This window comes from Paralichthys olivaceus, chromosome 2 (genome assembly GCF_024713975.1).
Source record: "Paralichthys olivaceus isolate ysfri-2021 chromosome 2, ASM2471397v2, whole genome shotgun sequence".
Taxonomy (NCBI): domain Eukaryota; kingdom Metazoa; phylum Chordata; class Actinopteri; order Pleuronectiformes; family Paralichthyidae; genus Paralichthys; species Paralichthys olivaceus.
Window position 1 is genome coordinate 6,056,916 of NC_091094.1, and position 22,310 is coordinate 6,079,225.

General features: G+C 44.6%; 2 protein-coding genes across 4 annotated transcripts; both read left to right on the forward strand.

The window, feature by feature from the left end:
* Positions 1-1,028: 1,028 nt before the first annotated feature.
* On the forward strand, positions 1,029-11,058 carry LOC109635422 (potassium voltage-gated channel subfamily A member 3-like). Its single transcript, XM_069532724.1, has one exon. It carries the CDS (start codon positions 1,276-1,278, stop codon positions 2,815-2,817), a length of 1,542 nt encoding a protein of 513 aa, XP_069388825.1. The 5' UTR covers positions 1,029-1,275; the 3' UTR covers positions 2,818-11,058.
* Positions 11,059-13,636: 2,578 nt separating this feature from the next.
* Positions 13,637-20,979, forward strand: LOC109635370 (potassium voltage-gated channel subfamily A member 2). 3 transcript variants are annotated; one of them, XM_069532744.1, is made up of 3 exons: positions 13,637-14,327; positions 14,655-14,721; positions 15,280-20,979. In XM_069532744.1, exon 3 carries the CDS (start codon positions 15,417-15,419, stop codon positions 16,911-16,913), a length of 1,497 nt encoding a protein of 498 aa, XP_069388845.1. In that variant the 5' UTR covers positions 13,637-14,327; positions 14,655-14,721; positions 15,280-15,416; the 3' UTR covers positions 16,914-20,979. The 3 variants fall into 3 exon arrangements, with proteins under 3 accessions (XP_069388845.1, XP_019952072.1, XP_069388847.1); XM_020096513.2 differs by lacking the exon at positions 14,655-14,721; XM_069532746.1 differs by lacking the exon at positions 14,655-14,721 and having other exon boundaries at positions 13,637-14,167.
* The last annotated feature ends 1,331 nt before the right edge of the window (positions 20,980-22,310 follow it).

Sequence of the window (22,310 nt, forward strand, 5' to 3'; positions counted from 1 at the left end):
ATCCTGCTATATGTAGCTACAGTATCCCTGCTGGTGAGAGGTTTTCCCATGCCCTGGAACTTTTTTTTTTCTCGGTCAGCTGCAGAAGAGGTCAATAGGTTATATTTTTCCTTTTTCTTAGATCAGTGTGGAGGAAGAAGAGGATTTTCTGAATATGTTTTTAGTTGAGTGTAAAAGATGTTGCCATATTTGGATAGAAGAAAGGCTGGGAGGCGTCTCCTCAGGGAATCGTCATGTTGAAATTAAAACCCTGAGTGGCCTAATGAAGAAACAACAACAGTGCACATCCTGCACGAGACAGACGGCTTTTAAATGCAGCCCTGTCAGTGTATGAATCACTAAACGTCGATTATGCGTCATTATTTATCCCAGCTGGAGCAGAGGTTGACGCTGGCTGCTCCTGCGTAATGTTCCTAATTTCTGCGTCTTTTCTTACTCACACACTCTAATTCAACCCTCATCTGTTGAGGAGAGTGCGCACATTGATTTACAAACCACGGTGCACGCTTGTTTTCAGCACCATGGAGAGCAGTAACCCTTCAACAAGAAATAAGACGCGCAATAAAAAAAGAGAGAGAGCGATTAGATATTCAGCTCCGTTCTGTGAAGATATTAACACCTATAGAGAACAAGCGCTCAAATAAAACATGTTCACGAGCTGAATCTGTCTGGAAGGAAGAAGGAGAAGAAGAAGAGGAAGAAGAGGGGCGACAAAGTGTTGGGTGTGAACATTGTCCTGCTTAGAATAAAGAGATGATATTGAGACATGGGCTTTTATTGCTGACGTTTGCTGGTTTGAGATTATCTGTTTTCATTCCCAGATGTGAATGAGCTCGAGCTCCACAGAGGAAAACAATGTGACTTGGATCAAACAGGTGATTGTTGTTGTTTTTGTTTTTGTTGTTGTTGTTGTACCACCCTCACACTTGAATGGAGGCGCGTGCTCGACAAGTTCATTTCCGATTGGACGTATGTCAGACATATGCGCGGCGTGGGCGGGTGTTGACGTGTTTGGGTGGGGGAAAGAAAAAGGCAGAGGAGAGCGCAGCGCCTCAGTGTGTGTGTGTGTGTGTGTGTGTGTGTGTGTGTGTGTGTGTGTGTGTGTGTGTGTGTGTGTGTGTGTGTGTGTGTGTGTGTGTGTGTGTGTGTGTGTGTGTGTGTGTGTGATGGTTACGAGAGATGTTAAGTGGCGTCTGCCTCGGCTCTCCAAAGCTTCCATGCTTTGGCTGAGAGAGGCGTGGCGCACTCTGCCCCCCCACACCGAAAACCACCTGTATGGATGAGCGGACCTCCGGCGCGATCCAGTCGCCCTCGTCTGCCGGGATCAGGGGCAACACCGCGTCCGACAGCCGGGGTTATGCCGAGGTGGAGAAGGGCGTCATGACGGTGGAAAACATGCTGGAGGACTCCGCCGCGCTCTCGGCGCCTCACCTGACCGTGGATCGATACGAGCGCGGCCGCCAGGGATGCTGCGAGAGGGTGGTGATCAACATTTCGGGTTTACGCTTCGAGACGCAACTTAAAACTTTCAACCAGTTCCCAGACACGCTGCTGGGGGACCCCAGGAAGAGGATGCGCTACTTTGACCCACTGAGGAACGAGTACTTCTTCGACAGGAACAGACCCAGCTTTGATGCCATCCTGTACTACTACCAGTCCGGGGGGCGCATCCGGAGACCTGTCAACGTGCCCATTGATATTTTCTCCGAGGAGATCCGGTTTTATCAGCTGGGGGAGGAGGCCATGGAGAAATTCAGGGAGGACGAAGGGTTTATAAAAGAAGACGAGCGCATTTTACCCAAAAATGATTTCCAAAAGCAGGTTTGGCTTTTGTTTGAGTATCCTGAGAGCTCGGGGCCAGCCAGAGGGATCGCCATCGTCTCAGTGCTTGTTATTCTGATTTCTATTGTCATTTTCTGCATGGAGACTCTGCCGGAATTTCGGGATGAGAAGGACCGAGCCACAGTGGCACCCACGGTTAATGGCACGGCTCCCTACGTGCCGAGCCCGTTCACAGACCCCTTCTTTGTGATAGAGACCCTGTGCATCATATGGTTCTCCTTCGAGCTGCTGGTGAGATTCTTCTCCTGCCCCAGCAAAACTACCTTCTCCAAAAACATCATGAATATCATTGACATCGTCGCCATAATCCCTTACTTCATCACCCTGGGCACGGAGCTGGCCGAGAGGCAAACCAACAGCGGCCAGCAGGCGATGTCCCTCGCCATCCTGAGGGTGATCCGACTGGTGCGGGTCTTTCGCATCTTCAAGCTCTCCAGACACTCCAAGGGACTTCAGATCCTGGGGCAGACCCTCAAAGCCAGCATGAGGGAGCTCGGCTTGTTGATCTTTTTCCTTTTCATCGGAGTTATCCTCTTCTCCAGCGCGGTTTACTTTGCAGAAGCGGACGACCCCTCGTCCAGCTTCACCAGCATCCCGGACGCCTTCTGGTGGGCAGTTGTCACCATGACCACGGTGGGATACGGGGACATGCATCCGGTGACCATCGGTGGGAAGATCGTGGGGTCTCTGTGCGCTATAGCGGGCGTGCTGACGATCGCCTTGCCCGTGCCAGTGATAGTGTCCAACTTCAACTACTTCTACCACCGGGAGACGGACGGAGAGGAGCAGCCGCACTACGCGAACACGGGCAGCTGCGAGCACCTCCCCACGGAGGAGCTGAGGAGGTCGTGCAGCTCCTCGTCCCTCAGCAAGTCTGAGTACATGGTGATAGAGGAGGGCATCAAACAGTCCAACTACAGCACCGAGAACAACCAGAACTGCGTGAACATCCAAAAGATCTTCACGGACGTGTAAATGAGCACGAAGGGAAAAATATATATATATATATAAATACTGATTTTATTTTTTTAAATAGCCAGTCGTAATGTGTCAGTCCATATCTGTGGTTGCTAAATGTCCCTTTTAACAAGCAGCTTGAGAAATTATAAATCTACTTCTCTCCAGTGCATATTTCGTAGTATTTCTAAAGGATTGAGAAGTATTCAAATCATCATTTGCACTGGGAAAAAGTATGAATTTTGTTCCAATTAAAAACACATTTAACGAACGTGTATAGCTGCTTGTTAAAACAGATATTCCTCCATGTGACGATGCCAACATATCTTGATGTTAATGCAAAAGTTGTCTGTGTTCGGGATACACGTGTAGCATATAAGTCTACTGTTACTGCATCTTACTCATGAGTCGTAAACGACGTCTTGTGCTTCGTGGAAAGAAAAAGTTTAATTGTCCAGTATAATGTGAAAGAATAGACTATATGGCATTTTACATAGCCACAAAGCCTGTTTAGGTTATATTTAATATCATAACCTGTCGACATGTTGGACTCTGAGTCTTGTGCAGATCATTATTCAGGTAACAAACCGCACAGTGGTGTGTTGATGGAAACGCTCATCGCCAATAACAAGTGGAGCTTTACGTAAAAGTTGTGTTTCGAACTCAGAACTGCCTCCATAGCCTCTAATAAATAAAAAGGAAAGTCGTCTGAATGTCATCATCTTTATCACAGTCAGTGTAAAGTTCATGGAACACGACACGTCGTGAAGAACCGTGCGTGTGTGAGGTCACGTGGCGACAGGATGCAAACACTGTGGATCAGAAGAGGGAGCGCGTGCGGCTCGTCCCCCCCCCTTTGCTCACTGACCCGCCTTGTGATGCAGTCTCCATGACGACGGTGGTTTCCCGGGTAACCCCCTCTAACGTTACCATGGCATTTTTTGAGTGGAGACTTCGTACTGTTGTTCATTATCTCTTACTATCCTAACCTTGTCCTTCACGTGGCAGCTGTGGATGAATGATTGTTGACGTTTTCTAACAGTTGCCATAAGTGTGGAGGCGTCACCATCAATGCTCTTGGTCCTTTACAGGTGAAGCCGACACAGCTTCAGGCGCTGTGTTGTTTCATACGTATCAAGATGAATATCATAAAAAGCTGTTGTATCAGTGCAGCCTCACCTTTTGTTTCCTTTCACTCAAAACCACCACCTCTGTTTTTTTCCCAGACGTGAGCTCCATTCTCTGAGTTGGCATGCCAACTAGGTCTGACGTCAGCTACCTTTCATCCCCCCTCCCGGCACAGACGCTCGCATGTGTTCTTTGTAGTACAAAGTGACACAAACAAACAAACAAACATGCAAAACTCAAAGGAGGCCACTGGAAATTAATTACGAGGCTGTGTGTCCCGACATGAATATGTATGAGAGCTTCTCCATCTGAGGCGCAGCTGCAGCGGAGGGCTGTTTTCCTCTTAGGTTGAAATAGTAATTATTCTTAAATTCTAAAAATATATTTTCACAGAAAATATAAAAAATGTCTGGTTGTTTTTCCCAGAATATGCTTTGATATCTTTGGGTGTATTGTTTTGTTGGACTTGCAGCCGGAAACCAAAAGATATTCTGTTTGCAGCGACAGAAAGCAGCAACGTTCACAGCGGACAAACCTGGACAGGACAACTTTAGGCCTTTTTTGCTTGAAAAATGTTAATTAACTTAAAGTAGATTGTTGTTTAATCCACGACTAGAATACCTTCCAATATTTCAATCCCTTTTTAATTTACTTTTTGGAGCAATAACGGGCGCTCTCAACATTATCTATTTGTCATTTATCCTTTAATTAAGAAATTAGAAATGAGTAAAAGCAATTTCAGGGTAGAAAGTCTTTATCAGTAGGTTTAGTTCTTGATTTCATGCTGAACTGTGTTGTTGTTGTTGTTGTTGTTGAACCCACAGAGTTCATCTCTGAAAATAGCTCAGTGCTGACCTCTAGTGGATCACCTGACTTATTACTTTAAATGTTTATTTAACTTATTCTTCTAAAATTATGAACAATAGAAACGCTATAATTTAGGTAAAGGCGGATAAACGTGTTTATTCATGTTTTTGTCAACAGCTGAATCTCCTCCTGTGGGCCCCACTGCTGACACATAACTGCTGATAAATGAAACATATTAAATAAGTTATAATTCTTGACCAATACTCTGGAAAATAACTATAATATTAGAAACGTACAGTTCATCCCAACTCCATTAGAGTGAGCATTTACTCAATGTGTGTGTACTGCTTATAAACAGCAGGACATTAATGTTGTGTACAGTTTGAAGAGGGAGTTTGTTAAATCAATGTGTTTAATTCCTAAATGAGTCCATTTGCATTTATATTAATGGAGTTTGAGAATGTTTTGTTTAGAAGAGCTCTCTGGGGTACCGACCACAAACATGATTTATGACACTATAAGATAACATACATAAAGCAATATTAAACCATAATAAAATTCAATCCAATTCCTCAGCTCTGCCATCTTACAAAGTTTAGAAGGCGCTTTTTTCTTATCCTTACTGTGTAGATTCAGTGATGTAGTATTTATTTTTAAGGCTTTAAAGGACTGAGGTGCTTCTAATTGATTTTGGTGTATTTCCCACTTGCATACATGAGGGGGCAGAATATTAGAAACAGCTCTAGTCCAGAGGTGTGCCCTACCACCACTAACTATGACTTCATTGCAAAACAGGAAAATTGAATTTCTGCCTCCATTACAGTGCCAACAATAACATAATACTGTAGACATAATGAAAATGTGATTTATGGCAGTTGTATTGGATTGCATTTGACGATACAGGTTTATCTAATAACCTGTTGACGCAGTGTTCGCTAAATATTTATATATGCACAGGAAATTGGCCTGAGCTTCAGTACTTGTTGCGTATTATTTTATATAAAGCAGAGAAGAAAAAAAACCTGTTCACGTGGCTGCCTGTGTTTTGTCAAGCAGGTCAGGAAGTTTCCATAATATTCCACCCAGAGGATTTTTTCTGACCCATTATTCTGTTATCCCTTGAGACAAAGGAAATTACAGTTTGAGTCAGAGAGAGCGAAAGGTAAAAAAAAAAACAACCTCTTCTTTACTTACAATTTGCATGACTTTGAACCAGCACACAGAGGGTGATGGAGGTTAATTGAAATTGGCTTTGCAGTATGCAAATGTCCTTTTTTTCATAGCACATGGAAACTCAAGCTGTTAAAATGAAGATGTGATGTGCAGAGGAGAAAGGATAATAGTTCATGAATTAAAAAATGATACTGTATGGAAAAAATCCCAAATAACTGCAGAATGGGTCTTATGATGCATGAAAACTCGACTTTAAGTCGACAAGAAAATATTTTGGCTGAATTTAGAAAATATATATTGTTCTGTTTTTCTTATGGTAAAATCTGGTCTTGGTTCATTTGACAAAGTTTTTAAATGTTGAATTAAATTAAAGCCCAGGTTCCAAACAGACAACCAAAATATTTTAGGAAAATATATGTGACAGCTGATGAAGAACAGACAGCTCGAGATGATTTAACATCATAAATGTCATGTTTTAACCCTTTATCAACTGTGCTGAGTCTCGGAGCTGCAAAGACCTCACTCCTCCAGATACCACGTGTCCCCCAGCTCCAGGTGCTGCGCCCCAGAACTGCTGAGCGACTCTTTTTCCATCTGTCTCCTCTACTGGAATTAAAGTCCTTCCTGCCTCTATTTGTACCCAGGGGAAAATGAAGACATGCCTCCAGGTTCCCCAGAGCCGTTAATCAAGTCTTGCAGAGGTTGAGAGCAGCGCTGGTAAGAGAGAGACACCTGCAGTTCACCCCGTCTTGCTCTGGTTTGTGGAGAGGGGAGGATCACGTCAGAGTTACATTTGTGAGACCCTGAGCTTGTGTCCTTCCTTTGTCCCAAATGTTTCTTTAAATGATCACAAGAATGTTTCGGTCACTTCTGTGTTTACTCATCAAGAAGCTTATTAGAAGAAGATTAACCACCAAGAATTCATATTTATTCAGAATTTGACCTTGAAATATTGGTAAAATACTTTCTCACACATTGTTTTAATAAACAATCTTCTTTCTTTATGTTGCGTGAGCAGGACATAAAATCATTATCACCTGACTGTACAGTTTCCCTCAACTCTACAATGTCTTGGCATCTTTCTGCTTCCTGTTTGCAACTGTTAGCGAGATTTGTCTGGGCTTGTGTTTTTATTTTTACGTCATCTTTTTTTAAACTATTACAATCTTGTTACTTTTATTTTTTGCAAATTAGTTTATGTCGCTCTATTTTATTTTGCTTCTTTTGATCAGTTTGAGTAGGTGCTTGTCTTGTAAAGCACTTTATGTTTGTCGAAAGTTTAAGGTCTAAAGATTGTGGAGTTTAGAGAAACTTGAGTATTGAATTGGAAATGTTAAAATGTTACACAACAGCATTACGCTCATGGCACTACAGATGGAAACAGATTCCACGTGAAATGGGACTTTAAGTAAGAGGTACACTTATCATGTGCGTCTGTTGTGATGTCAGTTTGTCTCGCTGTGTTTGTGTGTGTGTGTGTGTGAGGGCGTATGACTAAAGCCTAGTTTATGCTTCTGCGTCACGTCTACGCCGTACCTACGCCGTAGGTCGTTGAGCATTCGAAGTTCTGCGTCGAGGGAACGCGTTGCTCTGCAATTCACCGCCATGCCGCTAGGGGGTGTAGCGGTGTGTTTGTGTGGTTATAGCCGAATCCTCGCTTTTTCTTCCGTAAAGTAAACAACAGTAAACAATGGCGACCGAGGTGGAGCAGCTGTATTTGTTGTTGGAGCTCATCAATATTGAAGAACAAATGCTTATATTGCAAATGTTGAAGCGCAAGCTACAAAGAAAACGTTTGCGGAGTTGGTTTTTACGACGAGGAAGAAAGACCGGAAAAGCAACTGCCGGAACTTACGTTCTGAGCGGACCAATCACAGCGCTTACGGTCCGCGTCGACGTCCGCGTAGTTAGGATTTTTGGGAGGCGCACGTCAGGCTACGGCGTAGGGGTCTGCGTCGACGCCGTACCTACGCCGTAGCTACGGCGTCGACGTGACGCAGAAGCATAAACTAGGCTTTAGCATGCCTGAGTGCTGCACAGCTGTGGGACGGTCACAGTTGGTACGCCTGACTGGACTTTACTGACGGGATCCTGGTCATTATGAAACAGGAAGTACTGGAGATAACCCGTGCGCGCACTGCACCACGTCAGAGGGAAAACACTCACACACACGAGCTCCCATGTGTGACACACAGATGCAGAAAACCAACAGTCAGCTCCCCCAGCTGGTCCTCTCTGACACTGCCGCAGACGAGAGGACGCTCGTCCAGACCTGTGCTCAGTCACCCCGGGCTTCCCCTCCCGTCACGTCTCCTTGTCGTCCTCAGAGGGATGATGCCTGGCAGCAGCTAGTCATGCATGCCAGCATGGGCAGCGTGTGGCAGGAGAGGTGCCGCTTGTCATCCCTGAACTTTACCAAAGCTCGTTCATGACACGTCAATGTTGGGAAGAGGGAAGTCAGCGGCTGCATCCGGTGCAGTTGTTCACAGCGCTGCACATTTTTCTTCCTGTTCCGATGATATTTTTATGTGGTTCAGTGTTTGCCCTAAAACTGTAACTCAGCGCAGCCTATAAATAGAAACCCATGAGACATATTGCCATTATTTCTCTGGGTGCCATTCATCCATCTGCTCTTTGGAGAACGTGGAATGGCATTCTGGGGGCTATTCATAAAGTTCACTTTTCTGCATCAAGACTCAGTGTGCAGGGGCTTTCAGTAAGAAAAAGAAAAGCCCACAGAGCTTCTTAAAGAAACCCTATGTACCCTCCCCCCAGAGGGCAGGCTTATTAAAGCTGGCTGTGAAACCAGCTTGATATAGGACGCTGCTCCATACGCTGGAGGACACGTCCCAGGTGTGGAACCGTGACGCGAGGACAATGATAATCCACATATTTGACACTTAATTCATCTTTAACTGATGCAGCTGACTGCGGGGGAACGAAAACTGCTTTGTCATCGTGCTGTAACTTTCCCCGAAATATCCCAACGGCACCAGAGACACTGTAGGCGTGATGTCACTGCACAGCGTCCTCCCACTGCTGCCCCAAGAAATGGTCGCCGTAGCAACCGAATGAGGCTGAGCAAAAGATTCGCCCGACTACAGTAGCAGTGCTGACCTCGGACAATTTCCCTCTAATGCTCTGGTGCTTTTAGGCAATTTCCAGGAGTGTCTTTAGCTCAGCTTTGACTGACAGGACCGATATTATTATAGAGTCGGATGTCTTGTCCTGTCAGGGCCTTGTAACTCTGGAAACTGTAACTCTGGCTCGTCCCTCAGGAGTCCTGTGAGTCGGAGTGGCTGCCACGTCCAGCAGCAGCAGCAGCAGCAGCAGAATGAACCAGCTGCACGAGGAGGCTGAAATATCTTGGTTCCTCGAGTCACTGACAAATAGAAAAAGAGCAGAGCATTGCATCATCTCAGTTGTCTCTGCAGCCGTCACTGGAAATGCCACAAGTCTCATAATGTGCTGCAGCAGACAAACACGGCAGCCCATTCATTCTCACACATGGTGAAGCAGACTGCACGGTGTTTATCGCTTGTTCTTTTTAATCCCGAATTATGTCAAAAGAAAAGGTGGAGAAAAACTAAAATATTCAGGGGTGGAGTCAGTGCCGTATGCAATGCCAGTAAGCCACCACCCATCTCAGAGCCATGCCGTGTATAAAAAAAAAAAACGGTTTTATTTTTATTCTTTCATACCAATGGGATCGTGTTTCTTCTATGACCTTGGTGTAATATTTCTCAATGTTCCTGCAGCAAGCACTTACCTTGACTTCACTGCACTCACTGTACACATTGTGCACAATGTGACACGTTGCATATCGCAGTATAAGGATATCCCTGCAACCATGACACAGACTCACTCACTGACTCACAGTCCTTCTCCTCAGCACCAGGAAAGCTCACTGAACTGAGTGCAGCCAATCCTTTTTTTTTTCCCCCACTGTTGCTGCTGCTGTCGCTACACATGACGAATGAAGGAGCCGTGTTGTAAAGTATGCGTATGTTCGTGTCAGATAAATGTGGCACGCTGTCACTTTTCTCTGAGAACGGCAGAGTGTGTTGATGCAGCAAACTGTTAGCAAATGGAAAATGTCTCCAGGTAAAGCGTTCCACCATTCAGATAATAAGCTCTTGCAGTGGGCGTGTGTGCAGACTCGTGTGAGGGCATCAGTCAGAGCGAGCTGCAGATCGGCAGTATACCGCAGTGGACCAGTGTCCTTGTGTCTCTCCTGGTGTCTGGCTCTTTTCCAGCATCTGCCCTCACCCTGCTGGGCCTCAATCTGACCAGCGCGACTCTCTCCTCCCTCCCCCTTCTCTTCTCCTTCTCCTCTCTCTCTTTGCACAATGTTCTCTCCTCCCTGTCCCAACTCTTCCTCATCTCCTCCTTCATCTCCGTCATGTCTAGAATCAGAAAATCTGTGTTTAATGCAGCAGGAATTTAAATAAACACGATATGAATTCATCTTTTCCATCTCTTTTTATTTGCAGCCTCTATCATACACCGTGCCGCAAACTTGTGGCCACTGCCTCAGATGTACAGGTAGCTCCAGGGAACACAAAGAAGGACACAGGCTTTATATTTTGGTAACTAATCCAATCTTTTTTTTATTTATTGCCTTCCGTAGTTGTGTGTAACTTGGCCTCTTCCGCAGGGCACCTCAGTTTCTGTCTCCTGAGCAGGGATGCTGGAATGACTCATCTCCCACAGGGTTAAATAGATTGAGTCTCAGTGAACAGATGCATTGGAAACACAAGTGTTAAGCAGCAAGGTTGTGGGATTGTCCGTATGAGATCATTATGTGGAAATATAATATGGTGATGATTTTAAATGCATTGCTAATGAGGTTTACACACAGGAGAGTGTTGCATCATCATATCTAGAAGGAAATCAGTTTTCATTTAGCAGCAAATTCAAGCATGAATATTCTACTCAGACTTGATCTCCTCCACCTCACTGCATCATGTTGACTATTATGTCATATTGAGCTTGCAATGAGCAGACCTGGGTCCTGAAGTTTTCTGTGAATCTTTTTCACTCTGCGAGTGTGTGTGTGTGTGTGTTTGTATGTGCAGGAAACATGCGGCTGCTGCATTGCAGTATGTTGGAGCAAGGAGCGACAATAAACCTCCATTAAAAAGAGCACTGCACTCCAGGGACTGGACTAAACAGCAGTGACACTGGATAAACATACGTGTCCCCTCAGTGCTTTGGGTGCAGCTAGTTGTGAGTACTGACCAAGTATTTAAAATAGTCCCCTGAACTGGGATTTGAATGGTCAACGGTTTTTTTTGGTGCATAAAAGACAATGTCCTTCAGGCACTTTTAAGCTGATCAAGGAGAAAATATACATTAAAAGATGTAGTCCATCATATTGGTTTAAAATCCTGACTGGTTCTGACCTCAGGGTCTTCATCTGGTCAGAACATATAAAGACAGATTGATCTCACAGTTTTTTTTATCACTAAGTGCTTCATGTGTCTCCAGGACTGAAATATCTCAGATACTCTTAATTTTGACAGTGTCCCTCTGAAAGGCGTGGCTAAGAAATGAATTGAGCACCAGCTATATTTGATATTGTACTTCAATACATCCTTTCTACCATTATCTCTTATCAATTATCCAGTAAAAACTAGATAAATTATGTTCGTACATTTGCCATTTTTAAAACTTTATATCCAAATATTTTGACACAGCAGCTTGTGTTTAGACATTAATCAACATTTGATGTGTGAAGCGTCTTTAGTTTAATTAAAAAAAGATTCTTATAAAAATCATATTAATATTTCCACAAGAATTGAATATGTTTCTATTGAATATTGAAATTAAATATGATGTAATGTTACACCTGAAAAACAAGAACAATTCTTCAAAAGCAAAAAATCTTACTCAGATGGACAAGTTACTTTTTTGTTCAATTAACTAAAGAACTTCCTCTTTATTAGATAAAAAAACAGCAGCAGGAAAACATTTGAAATCATCAGTCAGTGTAAGTTATTCTTCTCTTCTTCCTGTATCTGCGCCAAGACAACATTCTGATCGAGACGAGGTGTCCTGAAATCAATACCTCTTGGACTCCAATTCACCGTTGACACCCTCGTCCGCCAACTTACTCGACGGCCCTCACGTCCCCGAAATGATTAAAACGTGCACAGCGTTTACACTGCCGCGTCCCTTCACTCTTAATTAAAGCCAGTGAGCTAATACAAAGAGAACTGAGCTTTAGAGGCTGCATTAACGGTCTTTGTCGAGGGGCCCCCTGCTCATAAATAATGGCTGTGCTGTCATGATGAACCTGGGAAAGCCATTAGGAGATAGTGAGAGGTATCCGCATGTGTGGCAGCAGGCAGGCAGACGGACAGAAGGGACGACGCTGGGACTCGTGATGGTCACGGCTCTGCCAAGAGTAACCTTGGCAAAGCCGAAGTCCACACAAATCATCCTACTCTCATCCCCCACCCTCTGATGCTCCTCATTCACCTCCTTCCTGTCCACGGCTGAGGGATTCCCGCTAACCTTTGGCTCCTCTTGAGGTCACTTCTGGCCATTCCCAACGTCAGTGATAATAATGGGCAGAGGATTTACTATTGATCTTTTTTTTTTCCATTCTATGAATCAAGGCACAATGATGAAGGTTTCGCTCTATTTTGGTCTGCCAGCTATCTATTATTAATCGAGCTCGCCACCAGGAAAGGTTACACGTGTAACTGCTCAGCACAAAAAGTACAGATGTACAAGAATTACACGGCAGAAAGCGGAGATATGATTAGGATTCGACACCTTGAATGAGAAACATCTTATCTTCAACACGCTGATTGGTTTATGGCACAGTTCAATGAGCACGCTGACGTTTTTTCCAGAAATTACAGCCACAGTCTAATAAAGGCACAGTTATTGTATTGTTTGTACAGTGCTTGGAATGTTGGTGCGTAGCAAAATGTGACCTTCCGCGAAACATATGCCTCAGGAAAATATGCCACATGTTCTTCCCTCAAAAAAAAAAAACCAACAACTCCAGCGTGGTGGTGCTAGAAATAAGACGGCTTGGGCATGTCCTCAGAATGGATCAGAACAGCATAGTTAAGATGGAAACCACCATGTTTGCCATTGTTTGTCTGCAATTCCTCATTGTTACTCATAAAGCATCTGGTAAATGTGTTTTCCAGGAGCAAAAAAAAGTTTATTAATAATAAGTTTGTCGCTTGAAATTAATAAAAAAGATGAACTCCCTCAGTTTATTTGAGTGTAATTGTTTTACCTGAGCTGCAGCGTTGCATTGCTGCTGAACAGTGCAGGGGATGCTGTGCCCCTTTAAATTGCCCACACTGCAGATAAGGTGAGGAGTGGTTGATACAGTGCGGATGGAGAGCGCGTTTGTTCGCCCTTCTCCATCAGCAGCTCGTCTCTTGGTATGCACAGCAATGCCCGACTGCAGGTTTGACTAAAGCTTTAACCCAGCTGCAGCCCAGCGGCCACCGCTGAAGGCTCTCAGTCAGAAACCCTCTGTTTTTACCTGAAGAATTAAATAAAGAAAAACATCTCCCACCTCCTGCAGGTCCAACAAAAACACTCAGACATGGGTGTTTTCTTTCATCCATGTCGTTACGTGTGTGTGTGTGTGTGTGTGTGTGTGTGTGTGTGTGTGTGTGTGTGTGTGTGTGTGTGTGTGTGTGTGTGTGTGTGTGTGTGTGGACTGCATGTGAGCGCGTGTATCTGCAGCTCAGACTCTGGATCACGTCTGGATGTTGTTTCCTGGTGTGTTGGTAAACAGGCGCGGTGACGCATGCACCCTTCATTGTTGATGCTCATGTCTCCAGATCTCGTCTCTGTATTAAATCTTGGTACATTTAGATGTTTTATTTTTTTTTCTCAGCCCCGTCCCACCCCCTCGCCTCGCGGTGTTTCCTCCCCTCCTCTGCAGATGTTGAGCACCTCAGCATCAGGACTGAATTACCTTTGCGGTGTCTGCCCTGCAGCCCGGACACAGTGGAACAGTGGAGGCGCATCTTTCTGCTGATCCCAGCACCTTTGCCTGTTAAGGGAAGCACCAGCAGCTCCTCGATCGCTTCCCTCCCTCCCTCCCTCCCTCCCTCCTCCCTCCTTTCTTTTTTTTTTTTTTTTTTTTTTGCCAATCGCCATCCCACGGCTGCCTGCCTGCCTGCCCGGAGGAAAGAGGAGTCGGGGAGGGGGAAAGCGAGGACACACCCGCACATACAGTACCCGGTGTGCACGGCGAGGATGCTGCAGACAACATGAGGTGAATATCAGCGACTCTCCCATGATGGAAAATTCATTATTTCTCTTTCAAAATCGCTTCTCTGCATGAAGTCAGAAGACCTGGTTGTCGCAGCTGGTTTTTCACCTTCCTGAGTCCAGCAGGAGCAAAACTCATCCACACATGAAGAAGATGTCAGCAGGTATGTATGAAACACGGAGGAAGCAGCTTGTGTTCACCCATCATCTCATCTCTAGTTTCCATTAAATGTGATTTTTTTTTTTTTTTTAGTCGGGGCATTTAGGCAATTACAGTGATTTGCACTTCTTTTGACTCCATGATGATAACCATTAAACACAGACTTATATAGTGTTGGATTTATGGTTCATCATGAGGGATTTTTTTCTCTTGTAGAAACTGCTCCCACTCTGTGAGGGGAGAATGATGCAGAACAGAGATACAGTTTTTTCTCCTCGAACCTATTTCCTTCTGTGGATAAATTATTTATAGATGTTTCTGAATATTTCAGAGACAGGCACCATTTCAAGACCAAAATGCTCCAACCCCCAAACTAAGCCGGAGACAGTTAACGCGAGGTATATGTGTGTGTTTGCTCGGCGCTGCAGTAAATGTTAAAAGTGTCTTGTACGTTTGTGGAGAACCTGCAGTGGGTTATCGGTGATATTCTAGAAAGGATGCTGTCTGTATGAATCTGCTGCTGCTGCATTGATATATATTTATGCATGGCTTCACTGCATGGAGGTATTCTCATTCATTTCATTGGATTTTAGCCACTGCTGCAGAACAGTGCCCTCGTTTATGAGTGTCTACGTTTTATGTGCCAGTTGGCCTCCGACTTTACCTGCACTGAGGCCATTTATATGCAAGCAGATTCACTTATTTGCATTTTAATTTGTCCGATCAGTATCGTCTCAAGTTTCCATGAGCTGATTCATTTTGGTATCGACTATCTTTTCACAATAATCCAACTTTGATGAAGAGCGGGGCTTCATTTTCATCTATTTTTAACTGTTTCATCTTCAAGCTAAAGCAAAGTCCTGATGGGCTGAGTGGCGGCAGCATTGAGTGCTGAATCATGTTTCCGGTGTAACTGACCTTGTTGTCTGTCTTTGCTCTGTCTGTCCTACATGCAGTCAGACCCTAGGTGACATCCTGTGGCCGTCAGGTCTGTACGGTGTTGAGCCCCCTCCCTCTCCTGGCCCCTGCCTGCAGTTCTCCAGGCTGCAGGACCCAGACCCTCTGAAAAGTGCAGGCCTCCTCCCCCTGCAGAATGACTGTTGCCACAGGCGACCCCTCTGACGAGGCGGCTGCACACCCGGGGCACCCGCAGGACTACGACCCGGAGGCTGACCATGAGTGTTGTGAGAGGGTGGTCATCAACATCTCAGGGCTGCGCTTTGAGACACAACTCAAAACCCTCTCCCAGTTCCCAGAGACTCTGCTGGGGAACCCCAAAAAGAGGATGCGGTACTTTGACCCGCTGAGGAACGAGTACTTTTTTGACAGGAACAGGCCCAGCTTTGACGCCATATTGTATTATTACCAATCAGGGGGCCGGCTAAGAAGGCCGGTTAACGTCACCCTCGATATTTTCTCAGAGGAAATTCGCTTCTATGAGCTAGGTGACGAGGCCATCGAGATCTTCAGAGAAGACGAGGGTTTCATCAAGGAGGAAGAGCGGCCGCTTCCCGACAACGAGTTTCAAAGACAGGTGTGGCTGCTGTTCGAGTATCCAGAGAGCTCAGGTCCTGCTAGGATTATTGCCATAATCTCTGTCATGGTCATCCTGATATCCATTGTCAGTTTCTGCTTGGAGACCCTCCCCATTTTCCGCAACGATGAGGATGAAATGCACAAGTCTCACGCGTCAGTCTTTTCACCTGAGACAAACACCACAATCATCAGCTACACATCCACCTACTTCACTGACCCCTTCTTCATCCTGGAGACTCTTTGCATTATATGGTTCTCCTTTGAGTTCCTGGTGCGCTTCTTCGCCTGCCCCAGCAAAGCAGGCTTTTTTGGTAATATAATGAACATCATTGATATTGTTGCCATCATCCCTTACTTCATCACTCTCGGCACAGAGCTAGCCGACAGGCCGGAGGATGGTCAAGGGGGTCAGCAAGCCATGTCTTTAGCCATTCTCAGGGTCATCCGCTTAGTACGAGTCTTCAGAATTTTCAAGCTCTCTCGTCACTCCAAGGGGCTTCAGATTTTGGGTCAGACCCTGAAAGCCAGCATGAGGGAGCTCGGCCTTCTCATCTTCTTCCTCTTCATAGGGGTCATCCTTTTCTCCAGTGCAGTCTACTTTGCTGAAGCGGATGAGCCCGAGTCGCAGTTCGAAAGCATCCCAGATGCGTTTTGGTGGGCTGTGGTGTCCATGACAACAGTCGGCTATGGTGATATGGTCCCAACTACCATTGGTGGAAAGATTGTGGGCTCTCTCTGCGCCATCGCTGGTGTGCTGACCATTGCCTTGCCAGTGCCTGTCATCGTCTCCAACTTCAACTACTTCTATCATCGTGAGACTGAGGGTGAAGAACAGGCGCAGTACCTACAGGTCAACGTGCCCAAGACCGATTCAGCGGAGGAGCTGAAGAAGAGTCGCAGCGGCTCCACCATGAGCAAGTCGGACTATATGGAGATTCAGGAGGCTGTGAACAACAGCAACGAAGACTTTCAGGAGGAGAACCTCAAGACAGCCAACTGCACCCTGGCCAACACAAACTATGTAAACATCACCAAGATGCTCACAGACGTGTAATCGTCAGCTGTTGTCCACGTCACAGCGGGAACTTTGGAGCTGAGCAGCTGGGACAGGTGTACAGCCTCCCACCTCATGTGTGCTGGAAAAATCAAGGCAATAGAATTCAGGATGTTGATGATAATGCTGATTATGATAGACAGTGAAAAATATGACATAGACCATTAGCTCACCCTGCGCTCATCCTGTCGTCCCTCCCCACAACTTGCCCCTTAAAACTCCTGATTACCGTCTAAGAGAGCGAAGTCTCAAATTTTGTATTTCTGCATGGATTTGGCTTCATCTGTGTGGCCGTCTAAAAAAAAAAAAGAAAAAAGGGCCTAAAAGTGTCCTGCTCACTACAGTAGCCAACAGTAGTGCACAAACAGAAAAGACAAAGGTAGAAATACTGCAAGATAAAAATATATTATTGCTTAAAAAAAAGCAACACAACACACAGCCTGCTTCAGTCCCCGCTCCCCTGCTTCCTCATTTCCCAAGGCACATTGCTCCGCCCTGCGATATCTGAAGAGCCCTACTCGTGCGCTACATTTGCTGCTTCCTGGAGCCAATGAAAAAAAAAACTGTCTTATGCTACATCGTTCTAGAGATAAGAGGACGTATGAGCATAAAGCAAGCTCACTCCAGCGCCAATCTGGCCTGTGGGTGACTTGTGATGAGGTTGGTGGTTAAGTACACCACGTTGTTTCAAGGATGAATGACAGCCATTAGCGCTACGCTTATGGTTCGACACCTTTTTTCCCAGTAGACATCAGTATCTGATGAATGACTGAGAATGGCCTTGACTTTTCACTGCTTTGGTCTTACATGTACTGTACGTATTACAATGCAAGCTCCCCCTGCCCCTCCATTCACCCAAACTGGTCTTACTGCAGAGCTTTGAGGACAGCTTGAATGTCTCTTCGTGTTTTTTTTAAAATTTGTTTGATTTTCACAGTTTGACACACAAAGCACTTATTCATAGGTAGGTAGGATAACTGTGACTAAACCGATAGCTGCTAGGTAGGTAGGTGCTGTAGTAAACGTTAGTAAGTAGATAATTGCATGACTTTTTTTAATCTGAATGAGAACTTCCACTTGTTTCTCGACTGCCACTTGCTTCATTACACGACTGTATATTTGTCTGTACACTGCCTTCTATATAAATCCACGGTTTAAAAAGTATGCCTGCCGGTAGCTGTTTTCGAAAAACCTTAAGTTGTATGTTAGAGGATTTCTTAAGGAATCATCATGAGGCCACATCCTACACGTAATAGGATGAGAAAGCCTCGTCAATATTTACATTCCACGTAGACGTCATTGCTGTTCAACTTTCGCTGCCGCTGAGCTGAGATGAGATTTCAGGCGTAAAAAGCTCACACTCTAGTTTGGGACATCGATCCCATTTGTGGTAAACTTGCAGCGGCGTCTTTTTTCACAGGTTTGTCACACGGACACGTCGTCATGATCAAAATAGGAACTTTTCTGGACTCGTGTATAGAATAATGCTTCCCCTGAACTGCCTTTTTATCTGGGTTTACGCTATTCTAGTGTTGCATGACCTCAAAAACATTCCTAGAAGCATGCATTTAAGATGAAAGAAGAAGCCTCCGAGACTAAAAAAGTACAATGATAATGATATAGTTATTTCTTATTTATATATAAATATATGAATATATAAAAATATATGTATACAAACAGAACACATACAGTACGCATATACTTTTATTAGAGAATTAAAAGAAACTTAGAATAACAGTGTTTAAAGGAAAATGAGAGCCTTCCACAATGCGTTTTTAATTTTTGAATGGTTCTGAGGACTGTTTCACGTTCTTCTGTTTCAGAACCTGTTCAGAAACTCAAAACATCTCAAAAAGCATTTTCTTTGCTGTTGGATTTTTCACCAAACCTGAAACCAACTGGATAAAAACAATAGAGCTTTGCTTAAAAAAAGTTCCAAGCTGCCGTCTGTGAAGTAGTTGTTGAAAGACAGGACTGTATCATCACATCAGAGTCTGCCCGTCCTCTGAGGAGCCTCTGACGCCAGAAGCTCAATCTGTCTTCAAAAGTTGGCATCAGAACGTGAATTAGCTCCGGACTCTAGGACCGCGTCCAGCTGAGATTTTCCACCGCTTGCTCCACACAGCCAAGGTGACAGTTAAAGGCAGTAACATCGATATGGGAAGTGATAATTAGCAGCAGTGTGTAGCAGTTATTGGCTTAACTACAGGGATCCTCCGAGTGTCCTGCCTTTCTCCATCTTTCCGTGGACGTCATAGGTAATTAGAAAGGTGATGGATTAGGAGGACTTCTGTAGCAAGAGCTGTCTAAATGAATCCCGTCATGCCAGGACGTACATCTTTATTCTTAGGGTCTCATTCTGCTCGCTACAGTCTCTAACCTGCAGTAGCTGAGATGTTCTTTTACGCCATCGCTGCCAGTGTGTGCTCAGGACGCCTCGTTGACCTGCCTGACGTCAAGCTTCTGAAGTCGTCTCTGTTCAAATGTTGTTTTCCTGAAAGGGTTTTTTTTTTTTTTAAGAGACATTTATTTGATAGTTGTCTCGTTATCAAGAGGAGAAGCATTGAGGTGGATTGACATGTGGAAATCAGTAACTCGAGGTAAAATCTGATTAAATAGTCGTTTAGCAATATTCCTGTAATCCTTCTGGTGGAGAGGACTGTGTGGAGAACATGGATGTTTAATGTAAAGAAGAAAAAAATGTTACTGGACCTACACAGTCCAACCAAGATGTTATCGATCATACATGAGTGGCAGCGTGTGTCTGTGTGTGACTGTGTGAGGGAGAGAGAACCACTGAATGTCTGTGTGTTGGTTGAACAGCTGCATTTATGCAGGAAAAAGTCATAGTTTGACCAAAAATATTTGTCTATGCATGAAAATGCATTTTATCTTATTGTCTTCACTCAATTGATTCAAACATATAATCATGATGAATGTTACGTTTTTCACACTTTATCTGTTTTCTTTTTTAATCGGGCACATCACTGTACCTCAGCCAAATTCACTGTAGCAACTCATCGACACAATTTCTGCTTAAAGCACAAAGACGAGTGGGATCATCCACATCTGTATGGCTGCAGATTTAACCTCTACAATGTTTTTATTCAGCGGAAACAAAGTCAATTTAAAAGATGGTGTAGTGTTGCTTTATTAGGGAGCGCCACCGCCTCTAAAAATATCATCTCTCATCTGCTGAGGGACCCACCAGCAAAATCCACTCCATGAGAAGGGTGCCCAACAGTGAATACACTGAGAAATCTATGCAGAGAACGATTACTAGCTGGTAGTTATTGTTTTTTTTTTTTGAAGGACAGAAAGTTTAAGTACAGACTTTTTTTGCGTGTGTTTTATCTGGCACTAAAGTTCTGTGTTGATTCTGAGAGCTGCCAGAGTATTTGAAACAAAACCTCGAAGCAGAAGTGCAACACTTTGCAATATCCTGCTGCTGTATGTCAAACGCTCAATACGTTAGCCGAATGTGAACACGAGCTTTCTGAACTTTCAGGTTTTGTTTGAACTGCGGCGGCAGCTCAATGACACAAGGCTCTGACACGAAAGAGAGGGGGGGGGGGGGGGGGGGGAAACTCATTCATACGGGAAACAAGATGATTAATATGCAATCTGTACGCATGTGTGTCTGAGAAATGACATGTATAATTTTCTTTTTTGGTTCATTTGACCCCAGAGCCTGAAAGTGTGGCATCCACTGAAACAAAATGTACAGTTTGTTCTCCTCACTCCGCCCTCTGCTCCCCCCCCCCCCCCCCATATCATCGAGGCCTGAAAACATCCATCGACGTTAGTGGATAATGGATTTTCTTTCTATGAAATGAAATGTGAGAGAATAATGTAAATAACAACCAATGGATGATGGAGAAAAAAACCATGTACTATATACTGTATGTGAAGTCTGGATTTTAACAACGTAGTATTATCTGCACTTTACGAGACAAAAAGGACAATCTATGGACATAAGAAAGAACATGTGAAATTAAAAATGCATATTATCCTCCGCAATGATGATAACCCTGACAAAGTAATAATGAAGCCAATAATAAGTGAACTGAAGTGGTTTTGTGTGTTTATTGTGTGACACGTCTTTCATTCTGATTCACTGCGTTTCATTTAATATGGAAGAAGCACTAACAACAGGAAAAAGTGGAGGAGAGGTGTTTTCAAATGTTTATCCATCCATTTCTCCCTCCAACACATAAAATACTTCTCCAGGGATTTAGTCTGCAAATGATAAGGAGCTAAATTTAGCCGAGGAGGTGTCTGCGCTGATGCAAAATGCCTTCAATCGATCAAAGGCCTCTTTGTTGTTATTCTTAGGACACCCAGCGTCTTTGTAGCCTCGGGCAGTGTGGAGGACATTTTCAAACGCCTCCTGGTATCTCAAGCTTCTTCTCCTTCCCTTTAAGTGCACGGTATATGCTCCCTGCAGTTTAAAAGAGAGAGCAGGGTGATCTATTAATAGCCTTTTTGTTGGTGAAAGATAAGAGGAGGAGGAGGAGGAGGAGGAGGAACGTGAGCAGAGGAGGAGAAAGGAAAAATCTTCACTGGCAAGTTGAGGGTGTCACTACAGGCCTGATGTCCACGTGTTACAAGCCACACTCAGAAATATCAGACATATTTACCCCAGGTTGTGTTTCCGTCTGTTTGTGAGTTAGCAGGGAGCACATGAACTCCAGAGTGGCTCTCGGTGGTGAATCCTGGTGGAAGGATGCAGCAGGAGTCAGATGAACCCTTTACATTTTTGTGTGGATGCAGGATTTGTTTTTTCACTTTAGTGCGAGATTCAACATTTCCCCTGATTTCTCAGAGAGTAATTCATGGATCCTGATGACTGATATTTTTCAGTGTGTGAAATTTCATGCTGATCCAATTAACAAACAATCGGATCTAGTGAATTGAAATGTGTTTTCGAAAGGACCCTGTGGATTGCCGGAGGTGTGCGCTCTACTGAGGGCACCACTGCATCACAGTTTTCCTTTTAGATATGCCTACGTTTTATTTGGGTAAAAATAAAGATCCATAAATTCTGCTGCAGGTAGATAAATATACCTATAGGATAAAGATGACAAATATACGTCTGCACCTGAGAGCAAGATTTTAAGAGTTGGCACAAGACATGACGGCAGCTGTCTGCTATCTTTAGTCCGCTCTTGGTTTAACTACAGCTCTGCACAGCGAGCGGGAACACTCGGGGCCTTGGTGCCGTGGCCACGTCTCTGCTGTAGTCATTATTCTTTCTGTTGATGCAGTTGCAGCATTCTGCAGCTCGCTCTGCTGAAACCAGGGTGAGCAGCGAGAGAGGCAGGGTGAGGCAGCTCACCGGCGGCAGGGAACACAGGCCTGCTGCAGGTGGCTGCCACAGCAGCGCCCTCGTCGTCG

Excerpts from the sequence above, each read along its gene's own strand:
- LOC109635422 (XM_069532724.1), top strand. The coding sequence starts at position 1,276 with ATGGATGAGCGGACCTCCGGCGCGATCCAGTCGCCCTCGTCTGCCGGG.
- LOC109635370 (XM_069532744.1), top strand. The coding sequence starts at position 15,417 with ATGACTGTTGCCACAGGCGACCCCTCTGACGAGGCGGCTGCACACCCG.